General features: G+C 39.4%; 1 protein-coding gene across 1 annotated transcript; it reads right to left on the bottom strand.

The window, feature by feature from the left end:
- Positions 1–933: 933 nt before the first annotated feature.
- LOC119739137 lies at positions 934–18,405 on the bottom strand. Its single transcript, XM_038213965.1, has 12 exons — positions 18,113–18,405; positions 10,555–10,702; positions 9,630–9,766; positions 7,984–8,119; positions 7,289–7,372; positions 5,964–6,094; positions 5,673–5,773; positions 4,145–4,295; positions 3,537–3,641; positions 2,712–2,870; positions 2,082–2,177; positions 934–1,307 (listed from the first exon to the last, which is right to left on the bottom strand). Exons 1-12 carry the CDS (start codon positions 18,263–18,265, stop codon positions 1,206–1,208), a joined length of 1,503 nt encoding a protein of 500 aa, XP_038069893.1. The 5' UTR covers positions 18,266–18,405; the 3' UTR covers positions 934–1,205.
- Between the last annotated feature and the right edge of the window lie 265 nt (positions 18,406–18,670).

Below are 18,670 nucleotides of genomic sequence, written 5' to 3'. Positions count from 1 at the left end.
TTGGAATGATACAGATGCGGCCTCCCCAACTTCTCAACTGGTGTATTTGAGAGTACCATCTGGGACGTTTCAAACAACAGCAATATTAGCCATGGTCACTCGACCTTTAGCTCATGCCCACCTGACAATCTTGGTTTTATTGTTATCATTATTAAGACAATTCTATTTAATACATAATTAATCGGTGAGAAAAACGTATTTTATCTTCTTTTTTACCCGCACATATATCGAGAGCATGGATTCTAGACAAATACTTTACATACGCGTGCCGTTGATCAACAAGTCGAAGGAGAATCACACTTCTGACAAAATCTCATAATCAGACGTGGGAAATCAATAGCGAAACGTAGGCCCATTCTTTGAAAACGTTATACATTGTATAAACATCTCAATCTAACAACCATTATAACAACGTTATGGACGTTCAACAATTAATTTACTTATACACTAAAAAGACAAAACCCACTAAAAAGACCAAGCAATCAAATCGTCAATATTACCAAACGTCTTTAGAAAACACCATACTTTATACATTATGTACGCACTATTTCCATCGGTTCCGTTGGAAATCGTTAAAGCCAGAGTCCATCATTTGCAACTATCCAAAAAATAACTGGCGTAATTATTGTTGAAAAGCATACTTGGTTGAAAGATAGTAAGGGGACTAAACTCCCTGTGAAATTTTTCTTTCTGGCAAGCTGTCATTTTGAAGAAATCAACGAAAGAAGGCCTTTCCAACGGTGCGTCTTAAGAAGCACCGTAGGAAATTCAAATAAGTAGTTCGTTTTGTTATTCGCTGGATTCAGGCCCAATTCAAAACATGATTCGGCAACTTTTGATTTGAAATCGAGATCCTAGAATGTTGTTTTTTTCTCGAAAAATGCAGCTGAAGCTAAGCTGAAACTTCATCAGATTGGTTGTTCAGCATCCTTCTTCAGATATTGAGCACTTTTGTTGCTTCAAACGAACAAAATGCACAAATTACGAATGATGGACTATACCTTTAATGCGGATGATTAAGTTTTTTCCAGGACAAAGTTGGTTATACTTGCCACTGAATTAATTAAGAGCCAACAGGAATGTATCAATGACTGAATTCTATACCTGCTTTGTGTGAAACGTTAAAATTCGTTTTAAACGGGTGAGTTTAAATCTCCTTTGGGAGTTTCCTTGGCTTGGATCTCTATCTGTATATTCAGATCGGTCTATTTTGTAGCAGATGCATCTTCCCCTGGTGTCGATTTCCTCGGTGGGTTCTTGGTTGCTATGTACTCCCGCAAGAAAGACAGAGTGGCCTGCTTTCCACACTGTGATAAGAACAACACAAATTTCCATGGAAACTCAGTCATTTATTTATAAGGATATTCATCAAAGATCATTTTATTTCTCAAATGCTTGAGGAAGCCTTTTCAAAGTTGATGTACACCATTCGAAAACATTCCCAAAACGAAACTGCCGAAATACATGTACTTTGAATTATCTTACTTGATTGTACGCAAATAATGGGCTCAAGCTTCCTGTAAAATAATTGTTGTGAAATCTAGTGTGCTGTCATTGTTCAAGAAAAGAGGAATCGCTGCAGTTGTTTCAATTCCTCGGTTTTTTTTTAATACTGCCCCAACTGGCCGAAATTTAGTTCAATTTGCAATCGGTTACATAATTATCTGTGAATGATTTTTTTCCCGAGTAACGAACGGGATCATGTACAACGAGAGGGTGTATAAAGTGTGACGGAAACCTCGCTTTGCGTCGAGAAAAATGAAGAAAAATTATTCATTTTCATAGTTTTCTCAAAAAAAGTAGACCTGAGCTGAAATTTCGACAAGTAATTTTTTTTTAAATATTCTAATTCAGTTTTATTAAACTGTTATTCCCTGTATCGACAAAGGTTCCCTTTTTTGACAATTGATGTTTCCATTACTTTTCATCTTTTAAAAACTGCCTTTTTATTTTACAGAGGCCAAGTGTCCGGAATAAATAAGGTGTCTACATCTCACCACGGATGGGCAAGGGCCCTTTTCAAGAAATCCCCCCCCCCAATAAATATGACCGTGCTACGCCACTGGGTCTTATCCACGTACCTGTATCAGGAAGTTTTTATCGGCCCGCTCCGAGTTCCAATCAAAGGATTCTAAGTATTTTGTGTTGATGCCAATGGTACGACTGTAATCGGTGTTCTAAAGGGGGAAAACAGAAAATAACGAATGGTCAGAAGTAATATGTACGAGTTATGAAAGCCGTCTTTCCAAATGCGCGTTTTTAGTCCATCCTGTGTCCGCTGCGCGCGTTGGAAACAAACTGGCTTTTTTTTCAAATACTGGCCCCAATTGACCATCGCACTTGTTTGCAATCGATTACACACCTATGAACGAGTACAAGCCAGCTAGACTGGTTCCCTGACCTTACAATTCCCCAATGTATGTAAAGTGCTCTGTTTCTTCTTATATGTAGTCAGGGAACCAGACTTCAGGAAAATGATTGTTTTTCTTGGTTTTTATAGCATTTTCGAACCCAAAACCTCAAAAAAATTCAGTGTAACTATATTTGCTATATATTTCCAACCCCCCAATTCCATCCATTTCTGAAAATTACAGCAAAAGCAAATGATGTATATTCCCTTTAAGAAGTGGCCTTAGCACGCAACGAACAAGGTACCAGCCTGATATTTCCCATGTGAAAAGGTGGTTTGACGACTTGGTAAAGTTTCTTACCCTGGTTGTGATTCGCATAACGTTGAGCAGCAGCGTATCCGCCATGGTGGCAAACAAGTCTGTCACTCCCTTGATTTCACACCGTTCATACCCATTCATTGTCTGAAGGAGGTTTATTCCTCGCTTTGCTGCTTGTTCGACAACCTCTTGGTAGTCTATCTGTTAGGTTGGTATTGGGAAAAAGACACACAGTCATTTCATACAACAGTAGGCCTAGTTGTCTCAGTGAACATTCTATTACATTAATTTAAAAATATTGAGATACGTCCGTATGGCTATAACAAACCTTTGACTCATGCCACCTTGATACTTTCAGCGGCGGCGGAACGGTTTTCAAACTGGGGGGGGGGGATCACCAAAAACTCGAGGGTCACTTTTATTACCGCAAGAGGGGCACTTGGGTAAATGGGGGCAAGTGCCCCCCCCCCCCCCCTCCCCCTCCCCTCCCCGGTTCCGCCGCCCCTGGATACTATCGCTGTCTGCCCTATCTGGCCATGCGTTTCGGTTAGATCACCGAATTTCAAAATTGAATTGATCGAGCGAGCAACAAGCGCAACACATACCAAGCTTCCCATTCGTTTAACTTTAATGTTATCCAACAGGCATTCCAGGCATTTGACAAAAAAATAATTGTATTTTTACCTTGGCATTATTATGTCTTATTCTAGTCATAAAAAACACATTCATGGCCACCGTTATACATTTGGTGCGTGATCACAATAGCCTACATGTAAATACATTACATGTTCGCGTACATGTCAAATCGAACTTCTTTTTTTTTGACCTATAGTAAACTGCAATTATGTTTCAAATAAAAGATCTCACCTGACCGTTATTGTCCTTGTCTACAACATCGAAGATAGCATCCGGGTCATTCTCACACTCAAAAAGAAGCTTTACGTCATCAGCAGACAAGGTCACGTTATCGTTCTGCAGAACAAGAAGAACTTCACAATTGAATACATGTATAATGTTGGTTATGTTCATGACCATTTGAGCATGGAGGACGAAAAGTGGATATCTGCTTTTCTGCTTTTCTGGTATAGCAGAAAGGCAGAAAAGCAGAAAATGGAATTTTTAAAAACGCTCAATCAAACTTTCTGCTATTTTGAAAACAGAAGAGAAAATATATTAATATATACACTTTTCGTCCGCCATAATTATTTTAGTAAAGAGAAGTTGAGTCTGCAGACCATTCCGTGTCCAACTGAAGCATGCACATTATGGTTTTACTGACTATACTTTCTTGTAGAAAACAAATAATGGTTATTCAGCCCACATTACGTTTGTTTCAAAAGAGCTGGAAAAGGATGGCCTTCTTTCAAAATGTACAGTTCGGCACGCGGACAAAGTCGACTGCAACACTGACAAGTAGGCCTACTGATTAGAATAGAAGGAAGTTTCGTTAATAGAGTAGCTATGATTTCACAGACCTTCTTCCCCAGGGCATTGCGAAACTCCTCTCTGGAGATAATACCATTCTGATCCGTATCTGAATCTTTTAAAATCTTCATGAAGTTGTCCATGGCTTGATGCATGCCTTCCGTAGCTTGGCTGTGTCGTTCTTTCTTCTTTTTAATCTTTCTGTATTTTTAAAACACATTCGTTGAAGAAAGTCAGGTTAAAGTGGCATTACGGACTGGAATGCGTACAATTGGGCTACAAAAAACAACAACATTTTAAACGAATGATTACATTAAATAGAAGGAGGTTAAGGAGCATTTCAATCTAGAATGTAAACGTCCACACAACCATCCTTTAAAACTCGGCGGTTTTGTGTTTAATATAATTGCGAGAACCATGCGAGAACGAATTTCAGGGTTTACAACTTTGTCCCAAAAATCGAGCTGTTTAGTACTATTTCTGGTTGTAGTGTGGTCGTCTTCTTCAGACGTGTATGAAACAACATTTGTGTGTTGGTGATTCGTCTGGTTCCCTGACCTGACAATTTCCGCCGACGCCCAGACATGTCTAAGGTCTATGTCGGGCCCCTCCGCAGCTATAAAATAAACAGGACGACACTGACGGCCCTGTTTCAAAACTCGGCTTAGTTTCCGACTTCGATTCATCAATTATAGCTTTTAATGTTCCGATCAAATTTTCAAAAACATACTTCATCCAGTCATTATTTCTCAAAAGATTACGGGTAAACGTTTTCTTAGTAAAAAAAACCAACGAATGTTTACCAGTTATCTTAAAAGTTAGAGACCCAATACCATCTTAGCAGGCGAAGCCAAAATAGAAACCACGCCGAGATTTAGAAAATCACGGTAACCGTCGCCAGATTTTACGCAGCAAAGCTCGCCCCTTGTACAATCAGTACTGCATAATTGATGCACAAAATCGTCGTTGAATTTTAGGGTTTTTTTTATCCAATTTATGAATATTAATTATCAAATTAGTTAGTTAAATAAAACCTCTTTTATTTTATACCCAGAAATACCCAGGCGCTATCTGAGATTTCGTCGAAATACATTCGGCAAACTTTGGTCTTTTTTTCGGAAAAAGGAGGCATTCCTCCTTTGTCGAAACTTGTGACGTATAATAGTGCGCGCTACCTGACTAAGATTCATCAGGAGTAGTCAGAATCTTTTGCTCTGGGAACCAGACTAATTGGTGCTGTGTGTAATTTATGTGACACACACTACGTGTATCGTACATTGAATGAAAACGACAGGAAATACGTATGCGTATCCCGTCGTGTCCAAAGTAACAACCGTTTTTTAACAGTCGTTTCTCGGGAACGGTAAGACATTAGGTTAGTTTTCTTTCAACTAAACCATTAAAATAGTATAAGGAAACAATCGAAAACATGAAACTTTTGGGGATTTCAAGCCGTAATGCCCCTTTACATGGAGTACTGCATAGGCCTATGCACGGAGTCCAAACTGCAGTGTGCAATTCTATCGCCGACAATTGAGTGAAATCTGAACCTGAATTTGTAACGAGCTTGTGGTTTACCTGCAGAGTTTACTATCGGGAAAAGCGATCTCTTCTTTACCATAAACGGCGACTCTGTGGTCCAATGATTGCTTCATGACGTCTCGCTCGGCAGAAGAATACTGAAACGACATCAATGGAATTTGTTACATGTTTAGCCGCGGGATATGTCATTTTGAAGAATTTTCCCGAAAGTCACAATGAAAGATCCGGTCTCATTTTCTCAATCTGAACTACTGCTTTGATCCAAAATACAATGAAATTAACTGATTTTCTTCACAACGGTTTACTGTTAAACTCATGACTTCTTACCAGGAGAACTCCCACTGTTTTTTCATTGAACGTTGAAAAACGCTCCGAGGGGTCCCACTCGTCACACCTCCCAACCAGACTGCCAAACTGAGCGAAGAAACTATCTGTAGGATCCATAGACAGAAACCATCCTGGAAGAAGGAAAACTTGTTGGTTTCATTTTTAATCCATGCTCGATTAGATCATAGTAAATATTTCACTTTGTGTTTAGTTTTACACGTATACAAATGTAATATTCGCCCAACTTTATATTTACGTTCTGAGACCAAAACTATATCATACGGAAGCCCGTTCGTGCCAGGTTTTAAACGTAAAACACATTTTTATTGCGAAATAACGCAATAGTATTGCGAATTAACGCAATAAAGTTATTGCGAAATAACGCAATAGTATTGCGATATAACACAGTCGCTTAAATTGCGAAATAACGCAATACTGTCGTGATATTCAGTTTGGCCTTAATTTGCCCATTTGGAGTTATTATTAATGCAGTTTCCTTCCGTCATTGCGTTTTTATCCATTGTGCTCTTGCCGTGGTACGGTTTTGATTAAACGGGAAATTGCGGTGCTAGTTGAAAACAAGTATGTTTGACCTGGTCAGAAAAACATTGACATAATAGAGCTCTCTGTGGCATGTGGGGGCCGATTTTAAGGGATCTATCCATTTTTTTTTTTATAAATAAAACAGAATAGATTAAGCAATTTTACCCATGCAGTCGAATGAAACCAACATTAGAATGTGAATAACCACTCGAGTAAAATATTGCATCTACAGTGTATTGTTACAATGCAAGAGAAATGATCCCGATATAATTGCGTTTTAAGGAACGGTTTTTTTTGGGGGGGGGGGGGTGGCGTCAATTATACGCTCAATATTCCACCATGCTGAAGAAAAGAAATAAAGTTAAACGAACAATAATTACATAAGAATAGTTTTCCAACTTTAATATGTTTTCAACACCAAATTCCCCCCTCCAAAAAAATTACATAACCGGTCCGTTCAATTTCAATTGATAAAGGATGCATTGCATCAAGAATCACTCTTGAAAACTGTATATTGATATGAATCTAAAAGTGATGTTTTAAGCGTGTTGGAGAAATTAAATTTGTTTTTAAATTAAAATCAAACCACTTTACTTATAACTCTCCATTTATTCTTAAAGACGTACTTTTAAGTATTGCGTTATTTCGCAATACTAATGCGTTATTTGGAAACAAATATATTATTTTTTTACTTTGAAACCTGGCACGAACGGGCTTCCGTAATATCGCAATCGCTGCCGTAAAATATTCAAACTTGTGCGTTTTGGGGTGCTCAGACTCACCATCATAAACATGTATCGGGAAGTTGCACAATAAGCCGCCATCGACATACAAGTCTTCATGGTATTTCACCGGTTGCAACACACCTGTTTGGTCAAAAAGCAAAACATTAAAAACTTTCTCAACAAAAAAATATACCAAATTTGATCCTTTTGCCTTGCTGTTTCACTTTTGTTTCGTTCCTTTACTTAACTTTTATTTGCTTTTCTTTTTGTGTTTCGTTTGAAAGAACTGGATGACGTTAGCTAAGCCAATTTTTTTTTCAGTTGGCCATCAAGTATGTTTGGCAGAGAGCCCGGGAAATTAGTCTCAAAATAATCTTTCAGTTGGCTTCCTTCAAGATCGCGCAGAACGCAGCAGTGGCGGTGCGTTGTGAATTTAGGACTGAAACTCTGATCAAGTTTTGCGCATGCATACTTGAGGATTGTAAACGTTCAACCAATAAAACGGTAAAAGGAACTGGATTTCATAGAGTCCAAATTCCATGTGCCACATGACCGGGCACGTGCAGGGCTCTCGACCAATAGGAATGGGTAAACTGTCTTAGGTATTCATGAATATTTGTTTTATATTTTTTTAATAACAACGTTGCCCCCACCTCCCCCACAAATCTTCTATCCTGCATCTGCAGGTCTCAATATAAAAGTGTTGTATTTTGTTTCTCGCTTACTGCTGTGGAATAAAATGACCAAATTACCAGGAATAGATGCAGACGCCCTCCCCGCCAGGCTGATTGGCATATCAGGCATCGTTTTGACATGGAAATATACGGCATCCATCAAATTCAAGTTGACAGAGACGGCGCACAGCTCAACACCACGGTCCTGGTAAAGCTTAGTGGGGAAATAACAGCACATTTATGATATCAAGTTATATGTGAAACGTTTTGGATACTATCAAAAAAAATGCAGAGAGATAATCTATCTCTAAAAGCTCAGCTGCACAGATACCGCCTTATGGGTGCAGACCAGTAAATCGGTCCGAAATTGCCTACGCCGGCCAAATCACGATTTGCATGCCCTCAAAATCTTCAGTATTTGAGCATGCTGTGGGCCATGAACTTGAGGGTTTGTAAAAAATATGGGTGGAAGCCGTGCACAGGACTGGGAGCTTGCCGTTCTGTGTAATTTGGATGTACTTTGGACCCTAAAAGCGCTCTATTTTGCAATGGAGTGTAGGCATCGTTTTTCAAAATGGCGATGGGCTTCAGGACTATTTTCAGGGGTGATCATCTTCAGATGGAAATTTCTCCTAAAAGTCATCAGTTGACCCCCCGTAAATTGAAAAGAAAATGAAAGATGATGAAATAAGCTTTAATTTGATGTGTGTCTCGAACACCTTGGAGAGTTGTGAGTATTTTTCCCGAATTTCTGAAGTGGGAGCATTTACCATTTGGGTCTATGGAAGTTTATTTACTGGTCTGCTACCTTATGGGTGATGTAGGGAACCGTCCCGGAGCAAGGGCGACCTCATGTGTCCTTTAGTAACTTTATGCATAACTATGTAGAAGTGACGTTCCATTTGCATTTATCTGGGTGATTAATTCCTATGTAAAGCATTCTTTTGTTGATGACCTTCGTGCTCCCGCGCGAGGACGGTTAACGCTTGTCTTCGTCAACATGAGAATATAGTTCTTAGGTCGCTCATTGCAATTAATTCGGGATTATTATTGTATAATTGTAAACTTGTCCATCTTAATAATTGCAAGGTTATTACCTGAAGGTATAATTGTCTGGATGAATAATAGAGGTGATTGCCTTAGCGTAGATCAGACGAGTGACTCGGCAGTACCTGCAAAATTGTATACTTTCTCGGTCTTTTTGGAAGACTTCCTTTGACTGCATACATCCACTGTACATTTATTTTGCCGTTTCACCTACTGTGTGCATGCGTCAGCATGGCTACGTCACGACTGCTTTGTGCAATGTGCACTGTGGGATAGGGCACTGCCCCAATAAACCCCAGTGAACATCTTGCATTATATTTCCGCACACCCACAAGGTTTTCACGAAATAGATATAATGGATTTTACTCAAAAACTAGGAGTTTCCAAGGTATGTTGATGTGTCGCAAATGGTAGAGTTTTAGAAAAGGGATATTAAGTAAGAACTCCAAGGAAACTAATTCTGGTTAAAATAAGAGCATTTTGAAACTGTACATTCAAACTCGAAAACTTTAGTAGGCCTACACCGCCGTAATTTTTGGGCCCACTTTTTGGGGGACCAAAACATTTTTGGCCACCAAAACAAATTTGTTCTGGATCCGCCTTTGCTTTACCCCCTTCCTTGATCTCTGCCATGTCTTGGGTTCTCAATTCAACACAAGCTACAAACAAAGACCTACTTGTCTGAAGGTATAGTTCCTATCGCCAGTCTTCTTGTAGACGCCGTCTGCGAACCACTTCTCCAGTCTTTTCCCGGGATGTGCTCCCAATGTCCTGACCATACCAACCATTCTCCCAAGCAACCCCCATTTACCGTCTGTAAGCAAATAGATTCGGAAATATTACACGAATTCTCTTCGTCTGAACAAAACAAACGTCATCAATAAAACAATGAAAAGTTAACTTCATTTAAAAACAAACGATATAAATCTTGATTTTTCCTTCACTGGATCCTGCGAAAGAACGTTTTTTCTTATTTGTTGTTTATGCAATATTGTGCCCTGCTTTGTGTAATGTACTGCAATTGTGCTCTATTTTGTTTTTGCTCTTTTTCTTACATGCTTAAATGAATCTCCGTGTATTTTTTTCCCCCATTTCTTTAATATTTTTTTTTGTGATTGCCAAATAACCGAACCAAGCCAATCTAATCAGACTTCAATCCATCACTCTTATTGTTGACAAATGACTGTTTTGGATAAACATCGCTGGCGATTCGTGGTTTATCAAAAACCTTTCATCAAAATGAGTCTTGTTTAAAGTTTACTATACAATAATTGCTACTGTACCAATCCTTTGCTCAAGGCCCTCGCCCGGGCGCAGACAACATGCATGAATAAGGTCAGGAAATAAGGTCAGGAAATAAGGTCAGGAAATAAGGTCAGGAAACTGCATTATTCATAAAGCGTACGTTTTACCGGTTACATGCAATACACACTTTAATAGATGGAGTCTTTCCATTGATTTTTTTTTTCAAAATATCGGAAACCCTATACAATGTTTAACGTCTTCTTGCATTTGACCAGCTCCATGGTCTGACCAAACAGGTTTTGTGCTCGTTTATAAAAACGTGCACGTATGGCAGCTGCAATAACACTGCAGACATACCGTATACGTTTCGTGTAAAATCACCGTCCAAAAGCTCTTGAATTTCATAGGAGTCCATCCCAATAGCCAGAGATGTTGCTGCGGCACTCCCTGCGCTAGTGCCAGCAAATCGCTTCATGTTCTTCATAAGATCCAATTCTTCAAACACCTACAGAAAATCGGAAAAACACAGGTAGTCTAGTAGGATTTTGAAAAAGGCTATAAGAATCAAGGGCCACTTGTTGGTAAAAGTTGGGAACTATGGGCTTTTCGGCATAATTCAGGTGTGCTGAATCCGATATTTTAATTTTTTCTACAGCGAACAAGCCCGCGGGTACCGGGGTGTTGTGGGTGCTGCAGCACCCCCAACTTTTTGGAGTGGGGTGCTGGAATATGCTTCAGCACCCCCTACTCCCGGGCAAAAATGTGTTCCAGCCAGCAGTGCCCTACTACGATGAAATTGCGCCGCTACGCTACATTTTGCTTGCTCTACAAATATCTCCGTCCGTTTTGCTCGTTTTTAGCGTTGCCGCGGTTAAGCGCGGCGCTTCGAACGTCTAGCACAAACACCGTAAAATATCCAGAGGAGGTATTTTCTAAATCTTCGGGCAGAGCCGAATCGATATTTCTCTCCAACTATCTAAAATCATGACATGTCTATGATATTATGAACTTGCGCAATATTGTGGCGCCAGTGGAGTTCTGCCGTGATGGATATACTTGACCCAAAAGCAGTAACCTCCGCCATGACAATGTTTATGCTTGCCAGGAATTTTTCATTCGATCTTTCAATAGGGACAAACTTGTTCATACCTTTCCCCTGCAGGTTTTTTATTTTCATTAACAAGTTTCATTGACGTTGCTAGCATTCTGTACTAAACATTAACAAATATCACTGGGTTCATCCTGCGGTGACACCCCCCCCCCAAAAAAAAGGGAGGGGGTGAGGTGTCCGTAAATTTGACATTTTGACTAAGGAAATACCCCAAAATAAGAGATTATTGTTGTTTATAAATATAATTATGTCTACGTCAAAAAGTGTTCTTACCAATAATTTTGGGAATTTCCTTGAACTTGTTCAAGTATCTTACGTTTAACTTTGTAGATGACCCTTCACTATATAGTGGAGCTGCTAAGCGAAAAATCGTGCACTTTGTGGTAAAAGCATGAAATTTGGCATGTGTGGTCAAAATGGGCTAAAAATCATTTTAAGATCGGGACCCATCCTGGATCTTGCCCATTTGGGGGGCGGAGCTTGATTTTTCAAAAAAAGGGGGTGCAAACAATACAAACTCATGAAAACTGTATTTAACATCAAATTTCCTTGTTTTTTTACGCTTTGAAATAAACTTAAACATGAAATAAGACATTCTAGCATTCTAACACCTGTTAATTTTCCACCCATTTTGTGGGCGTGGTCTAAATGGTAAAAGAGGCGGTATATATTAGCAGTTTGGTTCTAATATGGAAAACGTCATTCAGTTTGGTGGTAAAATTCTGAAAATTGGCATGTCCAATTGAAATGGGCGAACATAATTTTTTGAGGTGAACGCATCTTGGATCTTGCCCATTTGGGGGGCGAAGCTTGATTTTTCAAAAAGGGGAGTGCAAAAAAAGAAAACTCAGAAAACTGTATTTTACATTCACTTTGTAAATTCTAACATTCTAACGTGTTATTTTCACCCTTTTGCGGGCGTGGCCTAAATATGTAAAGAGGCGGTACATTAGAGCAGCTTGATTCAAACGAGGGAAAATCATCATTTTTGCTGGTAAAAACACAACTTTTCTATCGGTTAACTATGTTTACCATACACTGTAAAGATAAGTTCAAACGGTTGCAAGACTAATTGTTGCCCTTTTGTTCACTCACCCTGTATACTTACAATGGCGGCATTTCCTAATTGTGCATGTATTATAAACACTATGGGGATCACAAGGAGAGGGAGGGGAATTAGGGGCGGCCCAATGAAGGATTTCTTGAAAGTGCTCTTCTAATATGTTCAATATATATATATATATATGCAATAAATTCAGAATATGAGTTAAACAAACTTTGGCATATCTCTCTTCTGGACAGACTGTTTCGTACCATAAGGCACTCATCAGCAGAATGACGAAAAATAGAATACAAGTAGCATAAGGTAAGATGCTACTTGTATTCTATTTTTCGTCATTCTGCTGATGAGTGCCTTATGGTACGAAACAGTCTGTCCAGAAGAGAGATATGCCAAAGTTTGTTTAACTCATATTCTGAATTTATTGCATGTTTATAGCTCTACAGAGATGTATCGAGCACTGTGAATTGTGATAGAAGACGATTTCATTGGATATATATATATATATATATATATATAGGCATATAAACATAAAAATGTGCACAGAATATACGTCCATTCAGGCGCGGTTCTAGAACCAATATTTTTTTTTTTGGGGGGGGGGATCCAGAACTTTTTCAGGGAGGCGTGCTGAAATGTTGACCGGTTATTTTTTCCAGACACTTAGGCCTCCGAAAATCAATAGGTGGGTGGGTTGGGTTGGGGGGGGGGGGGGGGGGGTTCATGCCATATTTTCAATGAGGAGCGCCAATAAAATCCTAAAATCATTCACGCTATATTAACTAATGTACCCTTGTCACAGCTATTTCTTCTTTAGGGGGAGACCGTTCGCATGTACATCACAATCCTTCTTTATGCTAATGCAATTTTTTTTTTACGGAATTTATTTTGGGGGGACTAGACAAAATTTTGGGGGGCTACAGCCCCCCTAGCCCCCCCCCCCCTCCCCCCGGTAGAGGCGCGCCTGCGTCCATTCCTTGCAGTGTGTACTGTTGGATTTATATTAGATGGATGTTGGGACTTGGGGGAGTAATGTGTTACTGACTGAAAAGGAGGGAATAATGTTGGGTTTTTTCGAGAAATTATGTAACTTCTTAAATAATGCGTTAGCAATGTCCAGTTTGCTGACGTCACGATCCTAAAACCTCACGAAGTCATTATGTTTTTCTATATAATATCTAAGGGTACGTTTGGTAAAATTTGGATGAATGGTTTTTAAATTAAAAATAGTCTAACTTTCTTGGACGTGCTAGGGGGTGCCCTTTCAGGCGTTTTTATGCCCCGCGGCGAAGCCGAAGGGGCATACTGTTTCCGCCTGGTCCTTCCGTGGGTGGGTGGGTGTGTGAGTTTGTCTTACATTCCCTATGTGGACTTGTGAACAAAGATGTCCACATAATGCAGGTTGTGTTAACGTTATGTGGACTAAGCCGTGTCCACATAACGTTTTGCCCTTTCTGGAAAACAGGTTTAGAGGCATTTTTGGGTTAGGTTTATCCGTAGCAGAATGAAGAGAAACACTATAGGGGATCATAGAAAAAAAATTGGGTTGAAAGAGTTTTCACAGTTTAAGTAAAGTTATTTTTTGTACCGAGTTTTCTTAACTACACGAAAACAAAGGAATGTCCACACAAGGTATGTAACGTAAACCTGGGTGTGTGTGTGTGTCCGGACAAATCTTGTCAGCGGGATAACTTGAGAAATACTTAAACATATGAACTTCAAATTTGGTTCGTGTATTGTTCTTGGTAATCCTAAGAAGCCTATTGCATTTGGGACCGAAAGGTCAAGGGTCGATGTCACAGTGGCTGAAACAATAGAAATTTTGTCAGCGCGATAACTTGAGAAATACTTTACATATGAACTTCAAATTTGGTTTGTGGATTGTCCTTGGCAATCCTAAGAAGCCTTTTGCATTTGGGGCCAAAAGGTCAAGGGTCAAGGACACAGTGGCTAAAACAAAAGAAATTTTGTCAGCGTGATAACTTGAGATATACTTTACATATGAACTTCAAATTTGGTTTGTAGATTGTCCTTGGCAATCCTAAGAAGCCTTTTGCATTCGGGGCCAAAAGGTCAAGGGTCAAGGTCACAGTGGCTAAAACAAAAGAAATGTTGTCAGCGCGATAACTTGAGAAATACTTTACATGTGTACTTCAAATTTGGTTTGTGGATCGTTCTTGGTCATAGGCCTATCGCATTGGGGGTCGAAAGGTCAAGGGTCAAGGTCACAGTGGCTAAAACAATAGAAATCTTGTATTTTTTCTGAGATCATAGGGTTTAGGGATTAATTCATATAAAACCTACACGAACGTGTTTGCTTAATTTTCATTCATACAGATGCGAGTAAATGCTTCAAAATTGGAAGTACCAGTAAAAGCAAATGCCATGTTTTATTCATACGAACATGGTATCATTTGTACTTTATGAACTTTGTTAATATTAATTTTTCGCGATTAACATATAATAAATGCTGTAGCTTTTGCGCAGAATTATTTGCTTTATAATTTCAAGGTTGCCCCAACCCAGCCTTGTGAATGACAAGTGCATATTTGAAATCTGAAGCATTTACTCCTTTATATTCATACGAAACGTACAGATGGGAGTAATGCAAATGCCAGTTTTTATTCATACGAACTACCGTATGGTATTATTTGTACTTTTTCGCGATTAACATTAATAAATGCAGTAATTTTTGCGCATAATTTTGTGCTTTTATATTTTCAAGGTAGCCCCAACCCAACCTTGAAATATGACAAGTAAGTATTTAAATTTTGTAGCATTTACTCCTTTTTATTCATAAGAAACGAAGTAAACGCTTATAGTGTAGCAAAAGCTTAAAGGTAAAAGTAATTATTTTCAGAATTTAGCAAACGGTTTTTAGTAAAAGTGTTTGTTTAATTTTCATTCATACAGATGCGAGTAAATGCTTCAAAATGGTAGCAAAAGCAAATGCCATGTTTTATTCATACGAACATGGTATCATTTGTACTTTATGAACTTTAATAAATACAGTAATTTTTGCGCAGAAGTATTTTACTTTATAATTTCAAGGTTGCCCCAACCCAGCCTTGTAAATGACAAGTGCATATTTGAAATCTGAAGCATTTACTCCTTTATATTCATACGAAACGAAGTAAACGATAAATAATTTTTTTCTGGTAATGAAACCAAGGATCCTCAAAAGTGAATGCCCCAGGCACTGTAGCTCGCAAACCCCGAAAAAAAACGTAGAGAGAAGACAATGAGAAGAAATTACAGTTTTAGAGGTGGGAGGAAAACCCCAGAAGAATAGTCTGGGGAAAACCCACGGAATCAGGTAGGGACTGAAAATCCAATCCACATGTAGACCATGGGTGCCGATGCACATCGCATTGTACACGTAAACGGCATTGCGTTCGTCGCGTTTGATGCGCTTTTTTTGTATCTGTCCTCCAGCACGTGACCCTCCCCGGTGCCGCTTTCCGTTTCGGTTATGATAGTTTTATTTTCTGCAAACTTATAAACATGTAAAGCTTTACATTTTGCAGGCCATTTACTCAAGAGCAAATGGTTTTTAGTAAAAGTGTTTGCTTAATTTTCATTCATACTGATGCGAGTAAATGCTTCGAAAGTGGTAGAAAAAGCAAATGCCATGCTTTATTCATACAAACATATGGTATCATTTGTACTTTATGAACTTTAATAAAAGCAGTAGTTTTTGCGCAGAACTATTTTGCTTTATAATTTCAAGGTTGCCCCAACCCAGCCTTGTAAATGACAAGTGCATATTTGAAATCTGAAGCATTTACTCCTTTTTATTCATACAAAACGAAGAAAACGATTATTAGGCCAAAAAAGGCTCTGGTTTCTGGTATGCGCGCGCGTCGCCATAGCCATGCGCGTCGGCAATGTAAGATGATGTCTTTCAATGTAGGATGATGTCTCAAACCACCAAACTCACTGGTTCGACTGGAATCCTGCTGCTGCACAATTTTAACGTGTTATTTCTCATAAAGTTATTTCTCATGTCTAAGTTTATTTCAAGCATGAAGAACAAAGGAAAATGGATGTTAAATACAGTTTTTCTGAGTTTTTTATTTTTTGCACTCCCCTTTTTGAAAAATCAAGCTCCGCCCCCCGAAATTGTGCAAGATCCAAGATGTGTTCACCTCTTAAAATTATTTTCAGCCCATTTTAACTAGACCTGCCAATTTTCAGGATTTTACTACCAAACCGAATAATGTTTTCTATATTAGAACCAAACTGCTAATATATACCGCCTCTTTTGTACATTTAGGCCACGCCTACAAAATGGGTGGAAAAAAAAATCAAGCTCCGCCCCCAAAATGGGCAAGATCCAGGATGGGTCCCGATCTTAAAATGAATTCTAGCCCATTGGGACCCCACCTGCCAAATTTCATGCTTTTACCACAAAGTGCACGATTTGGGCCAAAAATGGACCTAAGCAGCTCCACTAATATAGCTTATAGCCCAATTTGCATGATTTCACATGATTTTCCATAAAATTTTGATATAGGGTTACTGTGCCAATAAGCAATTTGGTGAATTTAAGCTCATCAATACTGAGGTTTGGCAAGAGTACTTGATGATATCTGGAGACAAGGTAAATGCGCGCAACTTTAGGGTATAATAGCCATTTTGGATCGTTATTATGTCATAATAATATTCAGTCACTTATTATATTAGGCCTATGCTTTAAAACATGTTATTGAAGTAAGGGCGTGACCCCTGGCCAGTAGGCCTATGCAGTCGTCAAGGCCGGTGGTATACGGTGTAATAGGCGGCGGCACGGACGAGCCATGGATCTACCCTGTATTAGCTCCATGGACGGACTATAAAAACCCGGCCAATTCCTGACTGGATTTCAAGTCTAGACCGCATCTAGTCCGAAAATTTGAGACTCTCAATACTATGTATGAGAGTCCCAACACTTTAGGTACTGAAAACATGCAATACAAGAAAATATACTGACATCTGCAACAACCAGTCAAATAACTTATCAGTACTGCATCAATCATCAGTCGGCCGACTGTGCAAATAGAAATATCTAGGATTGTGGGATACTCTAGAAAACTATTTCTACACATTTCTCCACAATTAAGCACCAGAGTAGTAACCTAATTGCCTCTCGTCTCCCATTAAAATTTTAACCCTCCTTTGGAAACATGCCGTGAGCCTCGTTATTATTTGGGTCAATATTGGTCAAGACCCCATTGGTTTGTTACTTAACACTATGCCAGGAGGTGAGGAAAGAAAGTTTGACCGTTTGTCACCTCGAATTAGTAGGTTAACTAATCACTGTGATTTTACAATGAAATTTAACCCTGGCAGCCGAGGGTTTACTCTGAATAACAAAAAGCATCCAGGCCGTCCCAGTACTGTATAGTATAGAAGTATTGGGATGCCTGGTTGGCTCATGGTCATGCAACTGCAAATCAATTTGGTGTGACGCCCGGATTTTTTTCGAGAGGGGGGCAAAGCATATTTTCCCAAAAAAATCCTTTATTTCTCAACATATTCTCGATTTATCAATTTTAGAATGGGGCAGGGACATTTTGCCCCCCCCCCCACCCCATTAAATTTACACCACTATGACTTCGCGCCTCGTTTTCTTTTCTTTTTTCTCCCCCCCCCCCTTGCGACGCCCATGTGGTGTGGTATCTGCAGTTATTGGGGATTTACAGTAGTACCACGTTTATGTACAATAATGGGAAAACAGTGCTGTTTGGGAAGTTGTCACTCACCCTGATCATTCCAACATAAGCCATGCCTTTGCTACCACCTCCTTCGAAGGCAAGATTCTCGAAGGGGAACTCATAGCCTTGGAATTCTGCTTTCTCCTCTGGCGTCAGCAGGGAGGAGAGTGGTTTAACCTTCTCAAAAGATGCCGACATCATCTCGGAAAACTGTACTGTCCAGTACGTGTATCATTTCATTTGTGCCAGATTAGTGATTATAGGCGCTATGCTTGGCTAGTTTCCAACAATTTTCGGCTGAAGGTTCCCTGCACGTTCCACGGATCCTATACACACAAGGGTTCACGACTCCCGCTAAACTCCTGGTTAGGGGTGCAGACCAGTAAATCGGTCCGAAATTGCCTGCGCCGGCCAAATCACGATTTGCATGCCCTCAAAATCTTCGGTATTTGAGCATGCTGTGGGCCATGAACTTGAGGGTTTGTAAAAAATATGGGTGGAAGCCGTGCACAGGACTGGGAGCTTGCAGTTCTGTGTAATTTTGATGTAATTTGGACCCTAAAAGCGCTCTATTTTGCAATGGAGTGTAGGCATCGTTTTTCAAAA

Source organism: Patiria miniata, unplaced genomic scaffold, assembly GCF_015706575.1.
Source record: "Patiria miniata isolate m_02_andy unplaced genomic scaffold, ASM1570657v1 HiC_scaffold_30, whole genome shotgun sequence".
NCBI classification, from domain to species: domain Eukaryota; kingdom Metazoa; phylum Echinodermata; class Asteroidea; order Valvatida; family Asterinidae; genus Patiria; species Patiria miniata.
Note: the sequence above shows the minus strand (reverse complement) of the source record. Positions and strands in the feature narration are given on the sequence as shown.